Below are 23,451 nucleotides of genomic sequence, written 5' to 3'. Positions count from 1 at the left end.
CCTAGTTTTCTCCAAGAATAGTCATTTGAATGTCGAAGGGTATACAGATGCAGATTGGGCAAATTCTATCACTGATCGGCAATCTACATCTAGATACTTTACGTTTGTGGGTGGTAATCTAGTTACTTGGAGAAGCAAGAAACAAAAAGTGGTGGCTAGGTCAAGTGCTAAAGCTGAGTTTCGTGGTATGTCTCATGGTGTATGTGAGTTGTTGTGGTTGAAAAAATTGTTGAGAGATCTTGGATTTAAACCCAAGGGTGCTATGAAACTCCATTGTGATAACAAGGCTGCTATTGAGATTGCTCATAATCTAGTGCAACATGATCGAACAAAACATGTGGAGATTGATCGACATTTCATCAAGGAAAAATTGGATGCTAGAATTATTATGTTTCCATTTGTGGGATCTAAAGATTAACTTGCTGATGTACTTACTAAGGCTGTGTCTAATAGTGTGTTTTCCAACTCGCTTGACAAGTTGGGCATGCGTGACATTTTTGCTCCAACTTGAGGGGGAGTGTTGCGAGTTATATATTAGTTAAGGTGTAAATAGTAGTCTATTGTCCAACATTGATGAAATGTATATGTAATACCAATTGTAACTCCTATATATACTCCACTTTGAAGATTAATGTATATATAGGAGTTATAATTGGTATTACATATATACTTCATCAATGTGGGACAACAGACTACTATTTACATTTTAACTAATATATAACTCGCAACACAAACCCTAAAGATTCAGCATTGACAACGCAGTTTCGTATCTCTATAATATTATGTGGCGTTGTCTTCTTTTTTTCATATTTTAAAAAATGAAAGTTTATTGAGTAAGTTATCGATAATATAAGTTTGGAGAGTAACGTTTGGGTTTTGTGTGATAAAATAATGGGGATACAGCTGCACCAAGAAGCTTGGAATTTCTGGTGGGTGTCTAAATTCAACGAAAGAGAGCGGTGGTGAAATCCGCGTCACGCTTTCGTCCTCCTGTTGCTGCTCCACAATTATTCTGCTGCCCACTCATTTTTTTTATTCAGGTCCACGTTTCCTCCCATTCTTTTTAGCTTATTATCCAACAATTTTTTTTCGTTTTTATTTTTTTATTTTTTTTGACTAAATACCCAAGCGAGTAATTGCTGGGAAGAATCCTTATGTAATGTCATCACATCGACGCATTGTATATTATTTTTTCAGTGCAGATATGACGTCTGAAACATAAAAATTAACTTTGTTACAATAGTAACAATGTCATTTTGTGTTATTAATAATACCTTACAATTACTATGTAGCGTTAAAGTGTAAACTGACGAGTATAATGTAAAATAGTTAGATAATAGACAGATGGTCATCGAATTTCAGGAAGAAGTGAGGATATGAAAACTCCCTCCCTCCCTTAATTTGCATGATTGCATCCTTGTGAATAGTGGGTTGTACTTCACACCACTTGGCCAATGATATAGGCAGCTGGTCATCCCAATTCCACATTGACCAATTACCAAGAGCTAGGTTAGATCACCTCTGATATGATAGGTAAAAATAAACTTCTCACCCAACAGGTTGTCCACAATCCAAAAGTTGATAACGAGTGCTTCCTCGAACCTTCTATGATCTTTATCGGTGCGCGACCAATGTGGAACTCAAAGTATCACAACCACACACTCAGCCACAACAGGTTCGTGTATCAACCCCAAGTACCACTACTGGACAAAGCACCTAAATTGACATGAAACAATAGGTCAAGTTGCCTGTATAAATGATACCGTGTAACCATCCAACTACTTTCCCCAAGAGAAACATCAGCTAGAGAGGTTCCCATGACCCAGTGTGGAACTCAAGCTAGGTATCACATACGTTAAGTACCTACAACACCATCTTTGAGTTTGTTATTCGAAAAAGGAGAGAGGGCAAGAGTTGGATGTTTTTGTGATGTCTGAGTTGTTGAGTATGAATTCCTTATCGAAAAAAGAATGCACCTTGTATGTGCTTTTAAGAACAAAGTCACCCCACTAAGACAATAATTGCCCCCTCAATTGGATGGCAAATATTGTCTTAATAAATAGTAACTACTTAAATCTAGATCTATCGCCACCCCATAAATGAATTGTCCGCACTATTGGTATTAAAAAATTATTTTAAAGCAATTAATATTATGTTTAATTTCGAATAGAACTTTTAACCAATTCTGTCATGTCATATGGCATTATCCGAAATCACAATCCTGGTCCGTCACGCCACAGTTCATATTCTCTTTATTTTATTTTATTTTTTGCAATCCAAATACCCAAATTGTGCCACGTTATGACAAAGGCTTTTTTTCATTTTTTTTTTATTTTTTTTAAATGACAAATTAACATGGACCATGAAATTTGGATAATCCAACGGCTCATGTGCATAGATGGTTGCAATGCAAACCTTAGCGCGACAGGCTTGTCAGCTCACTTGCCCAGCTTCACGTGTGTGATTCATGCGCCTGACGCAAAATAAAAAAGTGGTTGACGTCAAATCAACTGGGTTGGGCTATTCATGCTCGATGAGCAGTCATGATTGATTGGGCTTGGGTATAAAGGATTTTGTGGGTTGTGGGAAGATTCAATAACCCAATTGATTGTTGGGAGGGGTGAACTTGCTCTGAGTAATTGGACTACTCCACATATTGACAATTGGTTTTATGGTGAAATTCCAACTTCTTCATGTTATTAGAGTAGGTTGTCCCATTTGTGGAACCCAACGGCCACGAGTGCTCTACATCACCCGATTTGCATGTTTCGCCACCCCATAAATGAATTGTCCGCACTATTGGTATTAAAAAATTATTTTAAAACAATTAATATTATGTTTAATTTCGAATAGAACTTTTAACCAATTCTGTCATGTCATATAGCATTATCCGAAATCACAATCCTAGTCCGTCACGCCACGGTTCATATTCTCTTTATTTTATTTTATTTTTTGCAATCCAAATACCCAAATTGTGCCACGTTATGACAAAGGCTTTTTTTTCATTTTTTTTTATTTTTTTTAAATGACAAATTAACATGGACCATGAAATTTGGATAATTCAACAGCTCACGTGCATAGATGGTTGCAATGCAAACCTTAGCGCGACAGGCTTGTCAGCTCACTTGCCCAGCTTCACGTGTGTGATTCATGTGCCTGACGCAAAATAAAAAAGTGGTTGACGTCAAATCAACTGGGTTGGGCTATTCATGCTCGATGAGTAGTCAGGATTGATTGGGCTTGGGTATAAAGGATTTTGTGGGTTGTGGAAAGATTCAATAACCCAATTGATTATTGGGAGGGGTGAACTTGCTCTGAGTAATTGGACTACTCCACATATTGACAATTGGTTTTATGATGAAAAACTTCTTCATGTTATTAGAGTAGGTTGTCCCATTTGTAGAACCCAACGGCCACGAGTGCTCTACATCACCCGATTTGCATGTGTTGTTCACATGCTAGGTTTGAAAATTCATCACACGTTAGGGGACGTGTTGAGAGTATCCATACATGTGATTATAAGTAAGTGGATTACTAGGCAGATTACCAATTAATTTTACAGCAAAACTCCAACTTCTTCAAGTGGAAAGTGCTCAACCACTAAAAATATAAACCCTGACATTAATATACTTTATTATGTTAAAGGAAGCCAAACTGATGAGCACTAGTTGGTGTGAGTTGTGTTAGCTAGTCATCCATTCTCTTCTTTAAAAAATTAAATATTGGAAATAAAATTTTCATTAAAGAACCCTAAGAAGGAACAACATTATCTTTTAAAGTTTTGTTAGCGCTTTAATCTTCCAATTCAGATCACACCATATGTATATATTAAGCACCGTAACACACACACACACACATACATACAGATACAGAAAGCACAGATCATGCTTTAATTTGCTTCTTTGATCATTTGATGAGTATTGTATGCAAATTGGTAGCTTAGAGAATTGGTGCTTGCTTGGGTGAGGGCATCAAAGAGACGAAGACCCAACAACACCAAGACCACCGAGTGGGTTGGAAGTTGGACAGAGCCATGGGAGACTGAGGCACTAGTCGAACTGTGGAACCCATACTGTTGGGGGCGAGGAAGGTTCCGTGGGCTCCACTCCAAATGCGGCGAGACGCGGCTTTGCAAGTTCCCCTAGTGACTCCACCACTCACTCCTTTTCCTTCTCTCTTTTTTTCGTTTTCTTTTATTTGGTGGCTGACGTCAAATATTCCCTCCAAAGAAACCATAGTTAAACATTTAGGAAATATGTGGAAAATAAAAGTAAAATTTGTGGTGTTGGTGCTGAAGTGGATCCCACCCACTCCCAAGACAGGAGGAGGAGGTAAATGCTGATTAATGCTCAAGTGGATGGAATTATATAAAATAAAATGTGGAACAAAAATATCAAAATACAAAAATGCTACTGTAGCTATATATTTATATCATCTTTTTATCATTTTTTTTTTATATAGATAAGATCTACATGCGTTAGCAAATCCTACCTCTATTATAGAGATGATATAAATATATGATAAGAGTAGTATTACTCATCCAAATATGATTTTATTTAGCATTATAATTTAGAAATATCTACTCCTTATTTTAAGTTTTGGTGGTTTTAAGTTTTAACTAATCACTTGACTTTGTTGATGAGTTTACTACCTAATTAGTATATTAACTTGGGGTATCTCAAATTATGCTCGCTTTAAAATAGAATACGGCTATGCTATTGACACTCTTTATACAAGCTTTCAAATTTAGAGAGTACGATAAATTTTTTAGAGTATTAATATTAACTTATACACTAATATTATTAAACATACAAAACAAAATCAAAATAAGGAATTTTATTTGGGGAAGTGCTAGCAACCTTTGTATTTGGATATTTTCACTTTTTTAATCGACACTTTTATTAGACAAAAATAAATAAATAAAAATTGCTAGGAATTAACGATGAAAAATAGTAAATATAATTTCAAAGACATTAAAAGTCTTGTTTGTTGCATAACAAATGACATGTGTCATTTGAGGTAGTGAAAAAAGGTTCAAATCCAAAAGCTAGTGCAAATGTTGCAAGTATTTTTATATTATTTATACAAGTAAAGGATTGTCCTGATAGTTAACGCATTTATCTTCAATTCATTGGGTTTTATATTGAAACACAACTCTTCTTAATAGTGTAAGTTATTGTAAAATATCACTGGTAATAAGACAATATGGCTTCATATTTATAGTAATACAGAAATGCTAAAATGACCTTTTCAAACGTTCAACTCATTGGGTTTCATATTTAAACACAACTCTTATCATTAGCGTAAGTTATTGTAAAATATCTGTGATAAGACATTATGTCTTCCTATTTATATTAATAAAGAAATGCTAAAGGAACTTTCTTAAAAGTGAGACTTTTCATGGATTTATGTCATCCCATATTTTTTATACAATATTTTATAACGTTGACACAAAAAATAAATTAAACTGTGAGCATTAAAACTCATAAATAATTCCACTTGTAAAAGAGTCTTATTAGACCATCTCCAAAAAAGATGTCAAATCATAAATGAAATGTCATGTAATTAAATATGAAAGTAGGAGTAAGCTCCAACCCATATATCAATTCTATGTGGATTGACATATAAGTTTTCATATGTCAAATTTGATATATGAAAAAATATGATGTCAAATAATTTTTAATTATTTTGTTGTATGAATCTCATTAATGCACTAATTATATATCTTGAAAATTTTTTTTAATTAATTTCTTTTTAAAATAGGTTCTACAAATATTATTATAACAAAAAAAATATATCAATTAAAAAATAAAAAAAATTAATATTCTACGTCAAGCATCAAATTAATATTTAATATTTATTTTTTATATTTTTATTAAAATAGCATTTCGCTCTCTTAATAATATAGTGATAGGACAGCCAAAATCGACGCTGACAATGGTCCGTACTATGTTGGCTTGCCATTGGGTGAAAGAGACGCACAAACTAGAAGCGTCGTAAGCAGTGGGTCCCGCCAAACACACCCTCTTTTGACTCCTTCTGCGTCTCTGCAGTTTCGTTTCTGAGTTTCCCTCTCTCTATTAGATTAATATTTCTCTCACTTCCATACGCCCCTATCTGTTCTCCAAAAGCCGCCTCCGCCGAAAGCCGCCCACAACTCCATGTAGCCAGCCTCAACTTTTATGCTTCACCTCATTGCCTTTGTGTAATTATGATATGACCGTACATATTAGATGTCACCTAAAATAGTACAGAATGTGGTACAAAAATATGGTATGAATAGCATTAGTCGAGAAAAGGGGATGGAAAGGTATGGAAAAATAAAAGGAAATAATCCTACTCCATGATTTTTACCCTTTGCTATTCAGGTTTTACTGCAAATATCATGTGTTTTTTTTTACTGCGAATCTAGCATGATGATCATAGGTTAAAATAAGAATTTTACTAGTGATGAAATCAGAAGCTTCGTAGTTTGACTCGACGTAATAAGTTAGACTGTTTAACAGGTAAGTAATGTCTATATTCTATCATAAGTACGTTGACCTGCAATTCTAAAAATCGTGGCGGTGATCGATGTTGCGTCGGAATGCAAGGTCTCATTCCATGTATTGACATGAATGATGAGTTATATGCTTGATTGTTCATTTTTTTTCCCCTTTGATGATTGATGACCGTTGTACGTAGGAGAAGAAAATTAATTGATCTAGGGTTTGAAAGTTGAATGAACGAAAAGGACCTGAGAATATTTTAGGAGTTCTCTCCAACTACGCAAGCATTCATGTAATACATACGTGTACTTGATCAATCAACTGCAATTCCTTAACCAAGTTTTTCAGTATAGACTATTGGGTACAACTTAATTGATCATTCTATTTTCTAATTCCGAGTTAGAGTTTTTGCGTGTTGCAAACAATTAAACCCAAAACGTCAATCATCTGCAACATTTTCATTACACTATTGTTTATTAAGACACATGGATCTGAAAAAAAATGGGGATTCTACCTCAAAGTACGGAATTCAATACCTAAATGCACTAGTTAAACCCATTCATTTTTCATTTCTCAATTAATGACTTTCCCAATTCAAAGCAAGCAAGCGTCATAAGAGTAAAAATGTTGACACTCCTAACCATCTGCAATTCAAAGTGATATCTTATTTTCTTTACGCTCACATTACATAAACATGCATAAGGTAAAAAGCGAGTGTTAAAATTCCAACCTCATTACCTATGCAAGAAGCGGATTGTTTTGGAATACACGTAAGAAGTGGATTCCCCTAGTGGATACAAATTTCTTTTTAACGCGTTGTGTGACTCAAAACCTCTCATTTCGTAATATAGCTTAAAATAATAACATCGCTTTTAAATTTCTCTTGGGGCTGAGGTTTCACCTAAATTATTCACCAAAATGTAATAAAGAGAGGACCAAATCAAAAGAAAGACCTAAAAAAAGGGTATAATTCCCTGCATTCGTTCATTCACAGCCTACCATAAAGGCTCTCGTCTCAGAATTCGGAAAGTAGAAACCGAAATTGGACAGAAAAGGATATAATTAGCATTAATTATATGAATATTTATTACCGTCACACAGACACAGAACTCTGAGATATAGATTAGCTAAAAACAATAAAACGTAATTAAGAAGCAGATTAAGGACCACCGACAAACTCTCATTTTTCTCTCCCTTTCTTTATCTCCATAAACAGTAAGAACAAAAAAAGAAGAGAGAAATCCTGTGTCGGAGATCAGCAAAACTCGCCGGACATGGATTCCGGGAAAAAAAAAAACCCAAAGAGATAAAACTAGGGATATTACAGCAGAGAGTATATATCCGCAGGCGTGACCGTCATATTCACCAACAAAAAAATGGCGGAAGAGAAGGCTCCTCAGGGGAACAAGTTGAGAAGCTTTCTCTCCGGTCCCACGGCGTAAGAGGACGGATGGTGATCCGCCAAGCCGCTCTCGAAGCACGTTGTGACGCCGGACTCCTCCGAGTTCATGGACGGGGTTCCGGGTCGTCGGGTCTCGGGTTTGGGCTTGGGTTTGAAAGACAGGGTTGGGGTCAGCCGGAGATCCAGATCCGCTTGGTGCTGGAGTACCTTGGTGGACGACTCGTCATCGGCTGTGGACCGCTTGCGTTTCGGCGAGGAGGCCCTGGCGGACCGGGAGGAGGAACCGGAGTTGTGACTCGGATCTCGGAGCCTCCACATGTCCGTACAGTTGATGACGCCGCCGACGTCGGCCTCGGAGGCCTCGTCGGGAGTGGACCTTCCGCCGAGGAGCTCGGGAATCGGCCGGAGCGTGCCGCCGAGGAGGACGGTTTCGACGGCGGCCTGGCAGACGTGCCAGTTGCCGGTCCAGAGCAGCCCAACCGCTCCGTTGACCGGATTGACCGTTCGGCCGCAGGCTTCAAACAACAAGGACTGAAACAGAACTGAAAACAAACGAACAAAAATCAGAAACGAAAACATGGGGAAACGGAGTCGTGAAAACGAAGGGTATAATCGGAAAAATAACGAACCGGGTCGTTGGGAATCGGGGACGGCGGAGATGAAGGACATGAGGCCGGCGCGGCCAAAGAACTTGGCGACGAAGACGGTGGCGTGGCCTTGGGCTTCGGGGGTTTCGATCCACTGGAGGCAGGGGCGGAGCATGCATGACTCGCTGCAGCCCTTTCGGAGAACTCGACAGCCGTTGCAACTCATGATAATAATCCTTGTTCTTGTCCTTCGGAGATGTCTGCTTGTGGTGGTGAATCACTCAAAATTTCATGAGATATCTTTCAGTCCAAGGAAAGTACAGAGAGAAACAGAGAGAGAGGGAGAGGGAGTGGGGGAGAGAGAGAGCAGGGGAAATTAAGCTAAGCTGGCCAAGGAGGGCTGCTATATAAGTGGAGGGGAGAGAGAGAGAGATGGTGTGTTGAGAAGTGGGGGTGTTTGGGTACGGGTGTGAAGAGAGTGAGAGAGGAGAGATGAGGAGATTCCAAGGAGTTGGGCGAGAGCGGCTCCGTGTTTCCGCGCAGGATGTTCCTCCACCGTTGGATTCTTTGCTTTTGATTGTGGGAACACTAGAGAGAGGAACGTGGATTATATTGTGATGGGATTGGATATTGGGTAATGGTTGATGTTAGAGACTCAGAGACTGTATATTTAAATCATAATTTGTAAAATTATATCGATTGATAGTTACATTTCTGTTTAAATATTTTAAAAAAATAAATTTAAGCAATATAATCTATAAATTAAAAAAGCTACTAGTTGCTTTCCTTTTCATTTCTTTTTTGGACCCTTTGATTTGCCCTTTGGCCTTTGGCTTTTCTTTTTCTAATCTTCCACTTGCAACGAAGGGTTGCGTCACCCACAAAATAAACAAAACCAATAATAAAAAATGTATGGTATATTTGGATTGGATTCTTCGTTTAACAATTTAAATGAGGGGAAAATAATTTCCAACCGCTCTTTCTATACTTTTCTTTATTTTTAAATTTGGATTACATAAATTAAAAAAGAATTGAGAAATATAAATAATAGAGATGTGCAAAAAGAGAAAATACGTGTGCAGAGATCATTTCGTCATTGTTATTCTTTTTTCTTAAAAAGAGGACAACTGGTGTCAAGTCACAGTTATCTACTCATTTCGTCATTGTTGACGTACAAGAAAAGAACATTGCTCGACTCTTTACTTGCAAAGCATATTTTTGAGTCATTACTTGCAAATTGCATTTTTCAATCATTATCCGCAATTCAAAATTTAATATACACCAATAAATAACAGATTAAAACTAAAATTTTGAATCGTACGTCGAATTGTGATTTGCAATTAGAAAGCCAAACATTTGTCAAATCATAATAATTAATTGTGATTAATTTTATTATTATCAAGAGAATGAAATGGATTGGTCCATGACTGATTCCATTGTAATTGTATGGTATGGGGTGCACATGTAGGGATAATATTTAACCATAGCATCTAATTAGTTAATTAGAGAACATGATTAATTATTGCCTATATAAAATAATAATAGATGGCATTTGGTAGTGGGGGAGGTCGAAAGGGATATGGTATTTTAAAAGGGGATTAATCATTGAGGGTTTTGCTTTGTACGAGATCAGGAAGCAGAGACACACAAATAAGCAATATCGGCATTGTTTAGGGTTTCGACGAGTTTTTGAAAGCTGCAATTAAAATTAAGCATGTAAGACATTGCCTGGGTGGGGGTGGTATGGGGGCAAGTCAGCACTCAGGGTTCGTATTTTGGTGTCACGCTACCAAACATGGGAGTAACATGGAGGGAGGGAGGTGCATATGATTTAGATTCTCTCAAGCTTTAAAATCTTTTATGTCTTCCATAAATTTGAAAGTCACTTTATTCTTTTTGAGGTTTCAAGTCATAACAAACATTTAAAATGAGTTTTTAAGAACATTTTGGAGTCTCTACATAGGGACAACTACCGTATAAAATGAGCATAAAACAAATATAGGGACAAAATGAATCTTTAATGGATCGGAAAGTGAGTCCCTAAAGTATAGGGACTCGCCGGATACTTGGTATATGTACCCACATATAGGGACTCTATAAAGACTCTATAGGGATTGAAATGGTGGACCCAATAGGACAATTTAAGTGGAAAAACAGGCGTGGATCTCATTCACATGGCATTGTCTTTTTTTTTCTTTTCTTTTTAACCGTTTAAAATGAAGGGTCCAGATTGATTCTTGCTTTTCAAATTTTTTTACCATTGAAAGATCACCGGTTTCAATTAAATAACTGTTTCAATTTAGGTTGCCTTCTCATGTTGGCTTTCAAATTCTTTTGTTTTCTCTTTTCATAATACCCCCGTTGAAATATTAATATTTTCAATTTGGGTTACTCTTTCATTTTGTTCTCTCATCATTCCTATAAATACCAAATTATCTAACCAAAACTTACCACAACTTCATCTTCACTCATACTCAATTCACTCATTCTAATTACATTATTGTGAAGAAAAAAATTAGTGTTAGAATTAGAATTTTCTTTGGTAAAAATGTTCACAAAAATATTTTACGAGAACGTAATGTTAACATAAAAAAAAAATGCACACCTAATCAAATTATCACATAAAATTGTAAAAACTTCAAATTTAGGGATTCTACTATAAGGACTCTCCCATTGGTGGCAATATTCCTTTAGGAACACAAAGATTCCCCTTAAATCCTTAAATGAATACTCAAAAGTGGTGGTAGGAGTCATTGGAAATGCTCTAAGTAGTTGTTTGGACCTAAAATATAGGATTTGGACCGCAGAAAGATAACTAGTTGGAAGGCTGTGACTCTCGACCCAATGTTGATTTCTCAGGCGAGTTGGGTTTCAACCCAAAAAAAAAAACATGATTTGACCGAGTCTTAATATAAGAGGGTTGCTAAGGGCGTAGACTTAGATATGACTCGGCCAAGTTCTTGTTGAATTAAAATTACCAAAGATCATGTTAAGTTCTGATAAGATTCAAATTATTCCAGGAGTCGAAACCTATAGTTTCAAGTGCCCACCCCTTTTTGGAATTAAGATTGGATTATAGAATATCATTGTCAATAAAAATAACCCAGGGATATGATACTTGAGTGAAGCAAATTCGACCAAGATTCTAGGTGGGAATTCTTTATGATGATCTTAGAGGACATTAATATAAATTTTATGAGATTAAATATTGTACTCTTCAACACATGAACTTTGACTCGAGTGGGTGTTTGGTGGAATGGGTTAATTAAGTGTTAAATCTATGTAATATCAATCTTGATACAAGGAAAACCAATATGTCAAATATATTGAAGGATCAACTATCTAGAAAATCTAACATTATTAGTTGGTCTAATTAAATGTCCAGTCTCTACTTTATTGAAGTCATTCTTAAATTCAAATCTCACAAGAGATAGTTGTTAAAAAAAAAAAAAAAACTAATTAAAAAAAATCAATATTAGGAAATTCTTAATTCTTCTATATCGGGAAGGGAGAAGTTAAAATGCTTAAAATTGCACGCACTTCAATCCAAAGAAGTTTCCAAAATAAAAAACTTTGGTAAGATGCATGCATGCATGATAGCAGTTGGCATGTTTATATATCCTCCTACACGTAACACTGCGTTTTTCCCATCCATCATGTTTTAAGTGCAACGTTTTGTCTTAAAAGACCTAACTTAAGACTCACAACTTCTATATTTATGGTGGAACAGTTATACTTGAATCTTGATCCATAATTTATTACAGGTACGAATGGGAAGTGTTATTAGCACTCCAAAAATCTCATTCTACACTCCTCATAAGTGTATTTTTTTCTTTCCTAATATAAAAAATTTAGAGTGTAGAATATAATTTTTGAAGTGCTAATAACAATTCTCTTACGAATAAGATATATACCAAAACAAACTTTCAATTTTGTATATATTTTGTTATTTAATTGACTTTGTTCTCTTCAAAACGCAGTGCCTTCTTCGTCAAGGTTTCCGCATCATCGCCGCAGCCTCTGAAATGGTAAGGGCATCAAATTATAACATGTAGAAACATATATAATAGTTCTCTCCTTAAAATATTAAGAAGAAAAAAAGGTTATTAAGAAGAAAAAAAGGTTCATTTCATTTAGAAGAAGAAAGCATCTAATTCGAAACTAATAATGTTTTGTTTTCACCAGTTTGAAATTGAATAATGTAAGAATTCCACTTCTCCGATTATACCGTGAGTTGGTTGCACACTCATCATTATGAAATTTTGACATCAACTTGAGTCGTAACACAGCCTTCATCCATAACCCAGCTTTTAAGTAGAATTAATTTTTCTGTAATTAGCCAAATTTAGCTAAAAGAAAGCTTGGATCCTCAAATATGGATGAGGAGGACTTCCTCCTCAAGATACTTTGTGATTATTCTAAATCACTCTCTAACGATTATCTCTATAAAAATAAATTTAAAATAAGATCATTTAGTCAATCAGCTGTAGCAAATAGATAGATAATTCATAATACTTTTACGATATCCGACCAAATGAACGATAACTATCTAAATTGTTTTTCGTTTGTTTGGACTTTGTTTAATGAATGTTCTCTTGACAAAGAAAAAGACTTGATTCCCCCTACGGCTTTGGTCCTTTGGGGTATCACATCAGCACAGACCACAATTTGTTCAGTATATTTATGGCACAAAATCCAGTTCTAGCTACCAACAAAATGATCAATTTATTATTGTCCTCAATCGAGATACGTATCTTTTTATGAAACATTTTTCTGCACAAAGGATCTGCACTGTTTTGGAAAAATCTACGTAGCTGAGCTGGTAATTAATAAATGATCAATGATCAATTGCTTCGATGAGATTAGCCTAGAAAAGGGGCACCAGTTGGTACTTGTACTCCTGCAGGCAGAGGGCACCTGCGCAAGCCATGCATTTTCCATGAGGGGTTCTACATAGACGACCCCAAATGACCACTACCCTTTACACCACTCAATCTCATATTGATCTCATCCGGTGTAAGAACGGTTTTAATCATGAATCATGACGCTTTCCCGAAGTGCATTGCATCATAGGAGAAGAAGAAAAACATGGTGCTCGCGTCACTTGTCTTGTTGGACACCGCTTACAACCACATAAGATCTTTTAAATTTTGTCTCACATAATCTCACGTTAGTTTCACTTAGTGTGAAAACTACCATAATCAAGTGATCATGTTGAGGTGCATTGCATAATTAACAAAAATAAAAAGTACGGAGCTTGACAACATTATCCATCAAATACCTCTTATGACAGTATTAAACCTCTTATATTTAGTCTCACACTACCTCAGACCGATCTCACTTGAGATAAGAACTATCTTAGTCAATTGGCCTCATCGAGCAATTTCTCTCGCATCAAAGGTATCAATGATGGGGACAAGGTTCTAAAAGGTGTTGGGTGTTAGTTAGGCAGCAATCAAGGCCTAGTGCTTAGGTGTCTGAACAAGGCTTAGTCGGTTTTTTTAGTTTTAATTCTAATTATCATATACCATATAAATAAACATCTACTTATGCTTAAAATATGTAATTATATTAGGATAAGTAATTTTCAAACGTTTAAAAATTAATCGAAACGGTGATTTGCCGCTTAATACTTAAAAGGAACCTAAACAATAATAGCGAAATTTTTTAGAACAGTAGATGTGCACCTAGCAGCTCGATTTTTTTTTCAGCTAGAAAATTTTGGATGCTGGGACATGCGATGTATTAATTTAACACTGCTTCCTTTATAGTTCTTAATAGAAATGAAGTGATTAATTAAGCAAATTAATAAACAAAATTTGACAAGGACTTGAACTGTGATTTGACATGTAAATCCATCCAATCATTATTGGTAACCGGTAAGAGTGAAAGAAAATGTTACCGAAAAGAAGAGGGTAGTCTGATGAGACGTGGCGTTCTTATCCCTAGCGCGAGGCATGTCACCCTCCAACTTGCAGGTGCCGACAATTTCCAAGCAAACCACAACATGGTACAAACACGAGATTATCCGATATCAATAAAAGCATATCTATTAAGATTTTGCCGTTTTATTGCGAAAGCAATTTACACGAATTCATTATTAAATGATGTTTTAATTTAAAATGTATTGTCATTTATTATGTAAATTTTTTTTTTATACATAATAATATATTATTCGTCTGAGATATGTGGAAAGGGCGTGTAGTTTGGGTGAGTAGGTTATGTCTATTGCAACATTCAATCATAAATTTTCTTAATTTTCTATCGTCATTTGAAGAATACCAAAAGAAATAAATTAAAAAGAAAAAATGTGGAAATGGTGTCTAGATTTCCACCCTTTATTTATACAAAAATAGAAACAATTGATTAGCTTAACTCCTCCCCTCCCTAGGAGATTTGGATTCTCTCCTGAGCCCGAGGAGAGGATCTTCCTGACCAAAGGACTTGAACTGTTGGATGAAAATCTAACGGTTATAATTATTATAACTTTAAAGGGATCTCCTTGTTTGTAGCCGTTGGATTTTCATCCAACGGTCCAAATCATTTGGTCAGGAGGATCCTCTCCTTGGGTTCAGGAGAGGATCCAAGTCCCTCCCTAGGGGTGTCACAGTGTCACTTTCGAGCCTAAATTGTGAAACATTACAAACAAAACAAAACAAAAACAGAACTAAGAGGAAGTCGAGGTTAGCAAGAAGGTTAATGGGTTATTTTTAAGAAAAACTAATGAAAATGGTTTGAAAACATTGAGTTTTAACGATAAAGGAAAATAAAAGATAAAGTGAATAGTACTAGAATTAACTTCTTAACAGATCAAACAAACTTATTACACCGCGAATGTCACTCTGGTAGTGTTCAATCACGTAAAACCAACTCCAAAGGCAAGACTCAAAACTCAAATTTTTGGCTTTTGGACCCGAACTGAAACCTAAATTTGGGTTTGTATTTGGCTAACTCAAATTTTTTGTGCCCAGCCATTTTTAAAAAAGCGACCGGTGGAGAATTTGATTAAGTGGCCAATAGTTGGGTTCCAGCTGGCAGAGGGCCCAGCTGCAGAACGGCAACGTTTTAGGGGATTGCAAGTCATTGGATTTCTAGTTCGTTAGCATCTTTTTTGTTGGCAATCTTTAGATTTTGATCTCACCGTTTATACTTGTTTTTTCCAAATCCAAAGGTAAAAACAGATCCAACTGTCAAAATAATAAAATAATTTTTTTAGAACCGATCCACTTTAAAAAAATTATTTCAAACTTTATTTATATTATCATCTATTCGTTGGTTGATGTGTGCATTGCAGTTTGGTTGGTTGGTTTGCACATTGAAGTTTGATTGGTTGAGTGGTTGGTTGGTGTGATTTGTTCGATTTTGAAATTTTTATCGGAATTTAATTTTTTTTAGGTTAAAACATTAGTAAAAAAAAAGTTAAATTAAGATAACATAACTCAAAGTTACCAAACACACAAAAAAAAAAAAAAAAATCCTTACCTAAAAAAACTAGGGTTAAAACCATTCCGCAACAATTAATCAATTTGAAGTCTTAAAGTTTAGGTTTTGGGGTTGGGTGACATTCGATTTTCACATACCTAAATTCTGTAGTGGACCTAAATATTTGGGTTTGGATTCAAGGATTGAAGTTGGTCTAAAGAATTTTTGCATATGATGGTGCTTTTTTTGTATTTATGTATCACTTGGTCTATATATCTATGTGTAGGTACAAGCTTTAATGCAATGACTAGACTCTTTTGTGTGTGGGTCAAGCTATTCACTTGGACTGACTGCCAGACACAAAAATTTCTACACTAACGTATTATTTTGCGTATCTATTTTACCATGTTTGATGATTATCATAAAATACTACTAAAACTTGCATGAAAAGAAAATTCCCTTCTTGTCATGGGCTTGAGTTTTGGCCTTTGGCTATCCTCAAAAGAATCTACATGTTAATTTGGAAATTAAACTCTTAAACTCAAATTGGACTTGTCACTTAGTATTACGATCTAGTGATATTCCTCTTCATTTGTAAGTGAGACGTCTTAAGTTCAATTCTTGTCAAAGGTGAATTTGAACAAAATTATTGCTAACCCATTATGAGGTTATTGATTTAAACATTAGAATGACAACAATTCCAAGCTTATGCTGCCATGCATTTGAAAATCTTATATTTGTCATCAGTTTTATTTGAAAACTTAATGCATTGGGTTGTTTATATATGGATTTTGGATAAATGTTTGAGTGTAAAGGTTACAACTGTGATACTACTAAGAATTGGATTAGAGAAGCAAATTCACCTTTTTTCTTATTGTCTTAACCATGCGAAAGCGAGGAGGTGAATTGAACATAAGATTTCAAATACGTAAATGCTCTTAACTATTTGAGCTACAAATTCTTGCTCGAGACAAACTAATTTTATTTAGGCCCCCTCTTTGACCTCACTTTTTCTCAATTACAATAGTGGATAACCAAAGTTGTCATGGTGACCTTAGCATTATTGAATTTAATCTTAACCCTAATTCTTATTATTTGTCCTTCAAGCCTTGTTAAGAAACTAGAAATTCAATATGTATGGTCTTGGAGATAACACGCATTGAAAAATATGGAAAATATGTGTAGGAGCATCTAATCTAGTACTTACAAGTCCAATGAAAAGAAAGGTGAAGATTGGTGATATCATCGTACTCGATTAGAACATATTCGGATTAATGTTATGAAGAAAATCTACAATATTACCTTGTAGTCAAGTAACATAAAATCAACATATGGGATTAAGAAGAAAAATCATACATCTTTATCACCTCGATTAACATAAATAGATATTAAGTTTCATAAATGGGTCTTTTTTTGTACCATGTTTCTTCAAAGTGAAATTGATCCTTTGTTTGTTCATCCCCATTCATTCGATTCCTTTTGTTTCATCAATTTTGTCCGTATTCTCTTTTTATTCTGAGAAAAAAGAAGGGAATGGATCTTCATCAATGAATCTCTCTTATTCTTGTTTAGTTCCCTTCGTTTCGGAAGTTATTTCTAACACGACTATGCTATAATATACAATCGGGTCAGCCGCAAAAGAGTGAAGAAGTTGGACTGTGGTCCTGTTGGTCAGTCACAACAAAACAAAGAGAAACTCTAATTTGGTGAGTTGATTACTTATCTCTGGGTAGATAGATAAGGTATTTGAAAACAAAAAGTCCAAGTCCGTACACATACCTAATCTATGAGATAACGTTTGATATGTAGTTTACTATTGTTGAGCTTAGCAGATCGAGCATGAAGAATAAGTTAAGCGTATGAGAGATTCATTATCACGCTCTGCTTTAATGCCAAATAAAACGTGTTTAAGTCCTGAAGTTTAGTATGCCACAACCCACTACAATTAGGCGGGTGCAAACTTGAATGTAGTTTAATATCTATTATTTTAATCTAAAGGATATATTCACATTAAGACCAAACCCAACCCTGGGCTATTTGCCAAATTTTCCCATTTATTCTCCCCCAAACCCAACCTAACCCAAGCCAAATAAGCCAAATACCCCCCAAGAATTAGCCCCGGATTTGGTGTGGACCCCATCGGTGTGATTGAAAAGTGGGCTATGAAGCCCACTTGCCGATCCCTCACTTGTCAACGCACGGAATGCGGCAGAGACAATCACAACGGGATCCCACCGACGTGGGCTTGTCCCCCGTGTGTCGGATAGCCTAACGGCTATATTTGTGATCCAACAACCAAATTAAATGGGCCGTTGGTTAATCTAACAGCCTAGATTCAAACAAATTTTTTTTTAGTTTTATATTTATATATTTATTGAATCCAAAGGCTGAGATCGAATATAATCAAATGTAACGGTAAAAAAAAAAGATTTAATTGTCCAAATTTAAATCCAACGACTAAAATAATTAAAAAAATTATTTAACTCAAGAATAATTTATGAGATAATGTTTGAAATGTAGTTTACTATTGTTGAGCTCGGAAGAGCAAGAAGAATAAGTTAAGCATATGAGAGATTCATTATCACGCTCTGCTTTAATGCCAAATTAAACGCGTTTAAGTCCTTGAGTTTAGTTTGCCATTCCCCACTCTTATTAGGCGGGTGCAAACTTGAATGTAGTTTAATATCTATTATTTTAATCTAAAGGATATATTCACACTAAGGGGGTGAAGATCTTGGCAAACTTGATACAAGACGAGTTGACCACAATACTTTGATCATACTTATCATCTACGATAATCAAATCTAAAACCTCACTCACAAGTGAAAGAAAAAAATATCACTAGATCGTAATACTAAGTAGAACGCAAATTACTATTAAGTCTTATCTAATATTTCATGTATTATGACATAATTGACGCAATAAATATATCATTTTATCATCCATCTCTCATTAGGATAAGTGGCATGCACCATAAAAAATCTAAACAAAAATTAAGATAATATGATGTAATAAATAGAATGATGTAACATGTCGAATACTAAGATAAGATTCTTAGTCTAATTAATCATGTCAGTAATCCCAACTCTCAGTACTCTACACATCATAATCCAAATTCCCAATCAAATTATTACAAAAACCCTACAAAACAGCTGTTGGGACCAGCCAGAAAAGTAGAAGAGAGTAACAATTTCTCTATAAGAACAAACCAAACCTCAATTCATCATACACAAAATAACAGCAATATCCTTAAGATTCCGATTTGTAGGGTCCTCTAAGAAGGCAACTTGAGCTAGCCAATTCCCGTCCAAACCCAAAAATTCAAGAGCGCACCAACATCTGACATACATTGCCGAATTTAACAGTTAAACGTGCACTCAAGAATTCATGGGTTAATATAATCCACTAATACATAGTAGGACTCCGAAAACTTATCAGATAGGAATCTACAGTACAAGATTTCAAATTCTTTTAGATGTTAAATCAAAGACCACAAAAAATTGAGCAAGTAGAGTAGAGGGGATTATTCTTTAATTGGCGGCTAAACTTCTTCCATAGTACTATAAGCAAAATGTTCTTATTCTCAAGCAATCCAAATTTTCAAAAGCAACTGTGACAAAATCTCAATTAGTTCAAAGTGGTCCATCCACTTGAAGGCAAAGAAAAAAGAAGAAAAGTAATGACTAATTAGTGGTTACTAATTCCTTTCATGGCTGTCAACTTTCCATCTTAATATGAATTTTGAATGTTTCAAATGATTTTATCCACAAGAAAGAATCTTGCATCTAATTTTACCTTGACTTTCCCAATTGCATTCAGCAAAGATCAAAACATCGAAACTCGGAGACTCACCAAGTAATGGCATTTTATGGACCGAGACTGGTTGTACCTATAGACGTGAAGAAGAAGCCATAGGAACTGAAGCTTCCTCTTCACAACCGATGGCACCCGGACATACCACCAGTGGCAGAAGTGGCAGCTGGAGAGGTTTTTCGGGTCGAGATGGTAGATTTCAGTGGGGGTGGTATTACCAAAGAGTACACTGCAGAGGACATCAAATATTTCAATCCCTCCATTGTAAGTTCACCTTCATGTTCATGTGTGTTTTGTATCTTTTCCACTTCTACTGAGTTCCATGTAGTTTGGAAGAGCAATGGTTAAAACTGAGTTCCATAAAGTTCGGAAGAGCGAAAAAATGACATGAATTGTATGTGCAAAGTATCATGCAGTTCTACTTTTCAAACAAACATCCTCAAACATAGTATGATTGCATATCTACATGTTTCTGGGGGAAAAAAAATTAAATGCTGGATTGGTCAGCAAAGTAAAAATTAAGCAAATTGTTCTGTTGTATTTGTCCTACGTTGAAAACCTGAAAGGTGTCACTCCATTTGTCATCCAGCAATTGTATGGGTATCGTCGTCCTTCCACTTCCTCCAATAGATGTTACTGAGTTGACCTAATTGTATAAAACATACTTCCCTATGCTCCCTGTTTTTCCACTAGTTCATCAAGAGCATGTATATAAAGTTATAAACTAACACTTGAAATAGTTTTAAACCGATAGAAAGTCCAATAACATGTTATAGGATCGAGTTAAGATCTTGAGTCTACAAATTATCCTGATCAACAGACGCCACTCATGTATAATCCTATCAGGTGTATGAAAAAGAACATGTAGAATGATAATTTAATGTAACAGATAAGAAATTTCAAACTTGTGCAGGCTCACCTCAGTGGGCCAATAAGAATTTTGGATACGGATGGAATTCCAGCACAGCCAGGTGATCTTCTGGTGGTTGAGATATGCAACTTGGGTCCTCTCCCAGGAGATGAATGGGGTTTCACAGCAACATTTGACGGAGAAAATGGAGGGTGTTTCCTGACTGACCATTTTCCTTCTGCAACCAAAGCTATTTGGTATTTCGAAGGGATATATGCCTACTCGCCTCACTACCAGGTGAAATCTCAACCTGTTTCCTTTTCTCGTGCTAATAATGCTATTAAACGATTCATATAGGTACTCATCCCTAGTGCTACAAGTGATGCCACTAACGTACTCTTGTATATGCATGGCAGGTGTGAGATTCCCAGGGCTAACCCATCCTGGACTAGTTGGAACAGCACCGTCAATGGAACTCCTGAATATATGGAATGAAAGGGAGAGAGAACTTGAAGAAAATGGACTCAAGTCTATGAAATTATGTGAGGTTTTGCATCAACGACCATTGGCTAACCTACCATCAACAAAAGGTTGCGTCCTTGGAGGGGTATTGCTAAATTGAAAAATATTTAGTTAAGGGTATCAAATTAACAATGAAAAACCTCCAACACGACTAAATTTCTATAATACATTTGCTGCATGCTAAAAGAATTTTAACTTCTGCAGCCTACTGCACCGAGACAATAACCATGCTGTCCAATTTTTACCTATAAAATATTGTTATATTAACACATACTGGTTATTCATAGATCAAAGAGGGCACTCCTGAATGGGAAAAGATAGCCATGGAGGCCGCAAGAACAATTCCAGGAAGAGAAAATGGAGGCAATTGTGACATAAAAAATCTTAGTAGTGGTTCAAAGATATACCTTCCAGTATTTGTTGAAGGAGCAAATCTCAGTACTGGTGACATGCACTTTTCCCAGGGTGATGGTGAAATCTCACTCTGCGGGGCAATTGAGATGAGCGGTTTCCTGGAGCTCAAGTACAAATTTCACATCTCATCTCGATGTTACTATATCCAAACCAGGGGCTTTGTGACGAAAGGCTGGAGCTGGTTATAAAAGCTAAACTTTCTACAACACAACATGCAGACATACACACACATACTGATAAATAAATACACTGCATGATATATAATACAATTCAGAGTTTACCCTATACGATTATGTTATCAGGTGTGAAATTATAAGAGGTGGAATGAAAGAATACCTCACACCAATGGGGCCAACTCCTCTTCACGTGAACCCAATCTTTGAGATAGGCCCGATTGAGCCAAGATTCTCAAAATTGTTGGTGTTTGAGGGCATCAGTGTTGACGAGAGTGGGAAGCAGCATTACCTAGATGCAACTGTGGCTTACAAGCTAGCAGTACTCAATGCTATTGACTACCTCTCTAAATTTGGATACTCCAAAGACCAGGTTTTCGACCTCTCACCTTATCACATAGACGATTCCCCACAAACGCACAATCACAAGCATACACCAAAACACCGAAAGACATGCCTACCTAAATATATTATTGTAGTCTTCCATACTGATATGGCATATGTCATATATAAGAGCTATCTTCTGTTGTCACGCTGCCCGTGTGAGGGAAGAATTTCAGTAATAGTTGACTCTCCCAATGTTGTTGCAACCTTAGCAATCCCAACAGCTATCTTTGACCAGATAACCATTTCTGGCAAAGCCTCCAACAGATTTATATTACCCTAAGTAATACTACAACTATACCATCTGCAAAAATGAGCTCTTCTAGTCAAATCCCAAGTATTCCCAAAATATAAGAACTCAATTACACAGTACAGTTATGGTCTACTTTAACTCGGATGATCCCTCAATCCATATTGATAAGAGTGCATAAGGAGTTAGTTACACCAAGGTAACTAACGCAAGGCTAGAAGCATAAGGAGGCAATGTGCTTTCCCATGACAAAGCTCACAATAAATTATTTATAAACAGAAATGGTTTGTCATAAAAGCCTATTGATACGTTTAAATTATTCTCTAAATGCATAGGATATTGCCCAAAAGAAAACAAGGTTCCTGTTGGTCCCCGGATAGTGAGGAAGCCAGATGTCCTAAAATGTACTTATGATGGAAATTTGCCAACGACAAGGAACCCTAGCTCTGCAACATAACTATCATCAAGAGTGCTCAGTAAATAAAGGACATTTCAGCGTATATTTTTCATTGCTACAATGTATTGGCATAATAGAAAGTAGAACTGAATTGTCAAAGTAAACCATCTACATTCTATATAAGCAGTGCAAGTATTGTACTTGGGCAAAAGGATCACGAAAAAACCATGCAGCCAAAAGTTCAACCCTATTTAGCCTATCAGTATCACTTCAGCTTTGAATAACGAAAAACTATTATAGCAGCAGCATGTAAATATTTAGACTGGAGCTGGAAAGTCTGAACAAGGCATTAACACATAGAATATGCTTTCGTCATCACTCTGATTCAACCATGCTGCTTCCCCTGATCAGCTGAGTTACTTACACATCAATATTGGCCATAATCTTTGGGCTGTTTTTCACTATTCATCTTCTAAACTGCTAAATTGAAAATATATAATAAGTTTAGTAATACGTCTGTAAGTATTTATACCCATTTATGATTGGAAACACACGGACTGTCAAGATAGAACTAATCTTCACAGGGTAGATCAGAGCCATGATATAATTTCATACATGGATGGTAGTTTTTACTGCATATATACCAATTTGAGGAACAGACACCTGCAGAAGTAGTGTTTAAAACTCGACTCTGACTTGAAGTGAGATTTAGTGAACTCATAAGATAATAATAAGCAAAAATCATGCAC

General features: G+C 35.8%; 1 protein-coding gene, 1 long non-coding RNA gene and 1 pseudogene across 3 annotated transcripts; 1 reads left to right on the top strand and 2 right to left on the bottom strand.

The window, feature by feature from the left end:
- Nucleotides 1-7,530: 7,530 nt before the first annotated feature.
- LOC137748157 (LOB domain-containing protein 37) lies at nucleotides 7,531-9,056 on the bottom strand. Its single transcript, XM_068488254.2, has 2 exons — nucleotides 8,520-9,056; nucleotides 7,531-8,432 (listed from the first exon to the last, which is right to left on the bottom strand). Exons 1-2 carry the CDS (start codon nucleotides 8,701-8,703, stop codon nucleotides 7,885-7,887), a joined length of 732 nt encoding a protein of 243 aa, XP_068344355.1. The 5' UTR covers nucleotides 8,704-9,056; the 3' UTR covers nucleotides 7,531-7,884.
- Nucleotides 9,057-19,757: 10,701 nt separating this feature from the next.
- LOC137748250 (uncharacterized) lies at nucleotides 19,758-23,215 on the top strand (annotated as a pseudogene). The gene is made up of 7 exons (XR_015956152.1): nucleotides 19,758-19,976; nucleotides 20,626-20,857; nucleotides 20,976-21,169; nucleotides 21,372-21,607; nucleotides 21,801-22,044; nucleotides 22,186-22,306; nucleotides 22,641-23,215. The product of XR_015956152.1 is annotated as an uncharacterized LOC137748250 (transcript).
- Nucleotides 19,973-21,945, bottom strand: LOC148698670 (uncharacterized). Its single transcript, XR_015956155.1, has 3 exons — nucleotides 21,835-21,945; nucleotides 20,632-21,698; nucleotides 19,973-20,390 (listed from the first exon to the last, which is right to left on the bottom strand). It is a non-coding gene; the product is annotated as an uncharacterized LOC148698670 (long non-coding RNA).
- Nucleotides 23,216-23,451: the final 236 nt, after the last annotated feature.

Source organism: Pyrus communis, chromosome 2, assembly GCF_041283825.1.
Source record: "Pyrus communis isolate YQ-2024b chromosome 2, ASM4128382v1, whole genome shotgun sequence".
NCBI classification, from domain to species: domain Eukaryota; kingdom Viridiplantae; phylum Streptophyta; class Magnoliopsida; order Rosales; family Rosaceae; genus Pyrus; species Pyrus communis.
Note: the sequence above shows the minus strand (reverse complement) of the source record. Positions and strands in the feature narration are given on the sequence as shown.

Bases quoted from the DNA above. Each gene is read 5' to 3' on its own strand.
- LOC137748157 (XM_068488254.2), bottom strand. From the start codon at position 8,703: ATGAGTTGCAACGGCTGTCGAGTTCTCCGAAAGGGCTGCAGCGAGTCA. The intron at 8,433-8,519 runs GTTCGTTATTTT...GTTTGTTTTCAG, and splicing joins CCCCGATTCCCAACGACCCG to TTCTGTTTCAGTCCTTGTTG.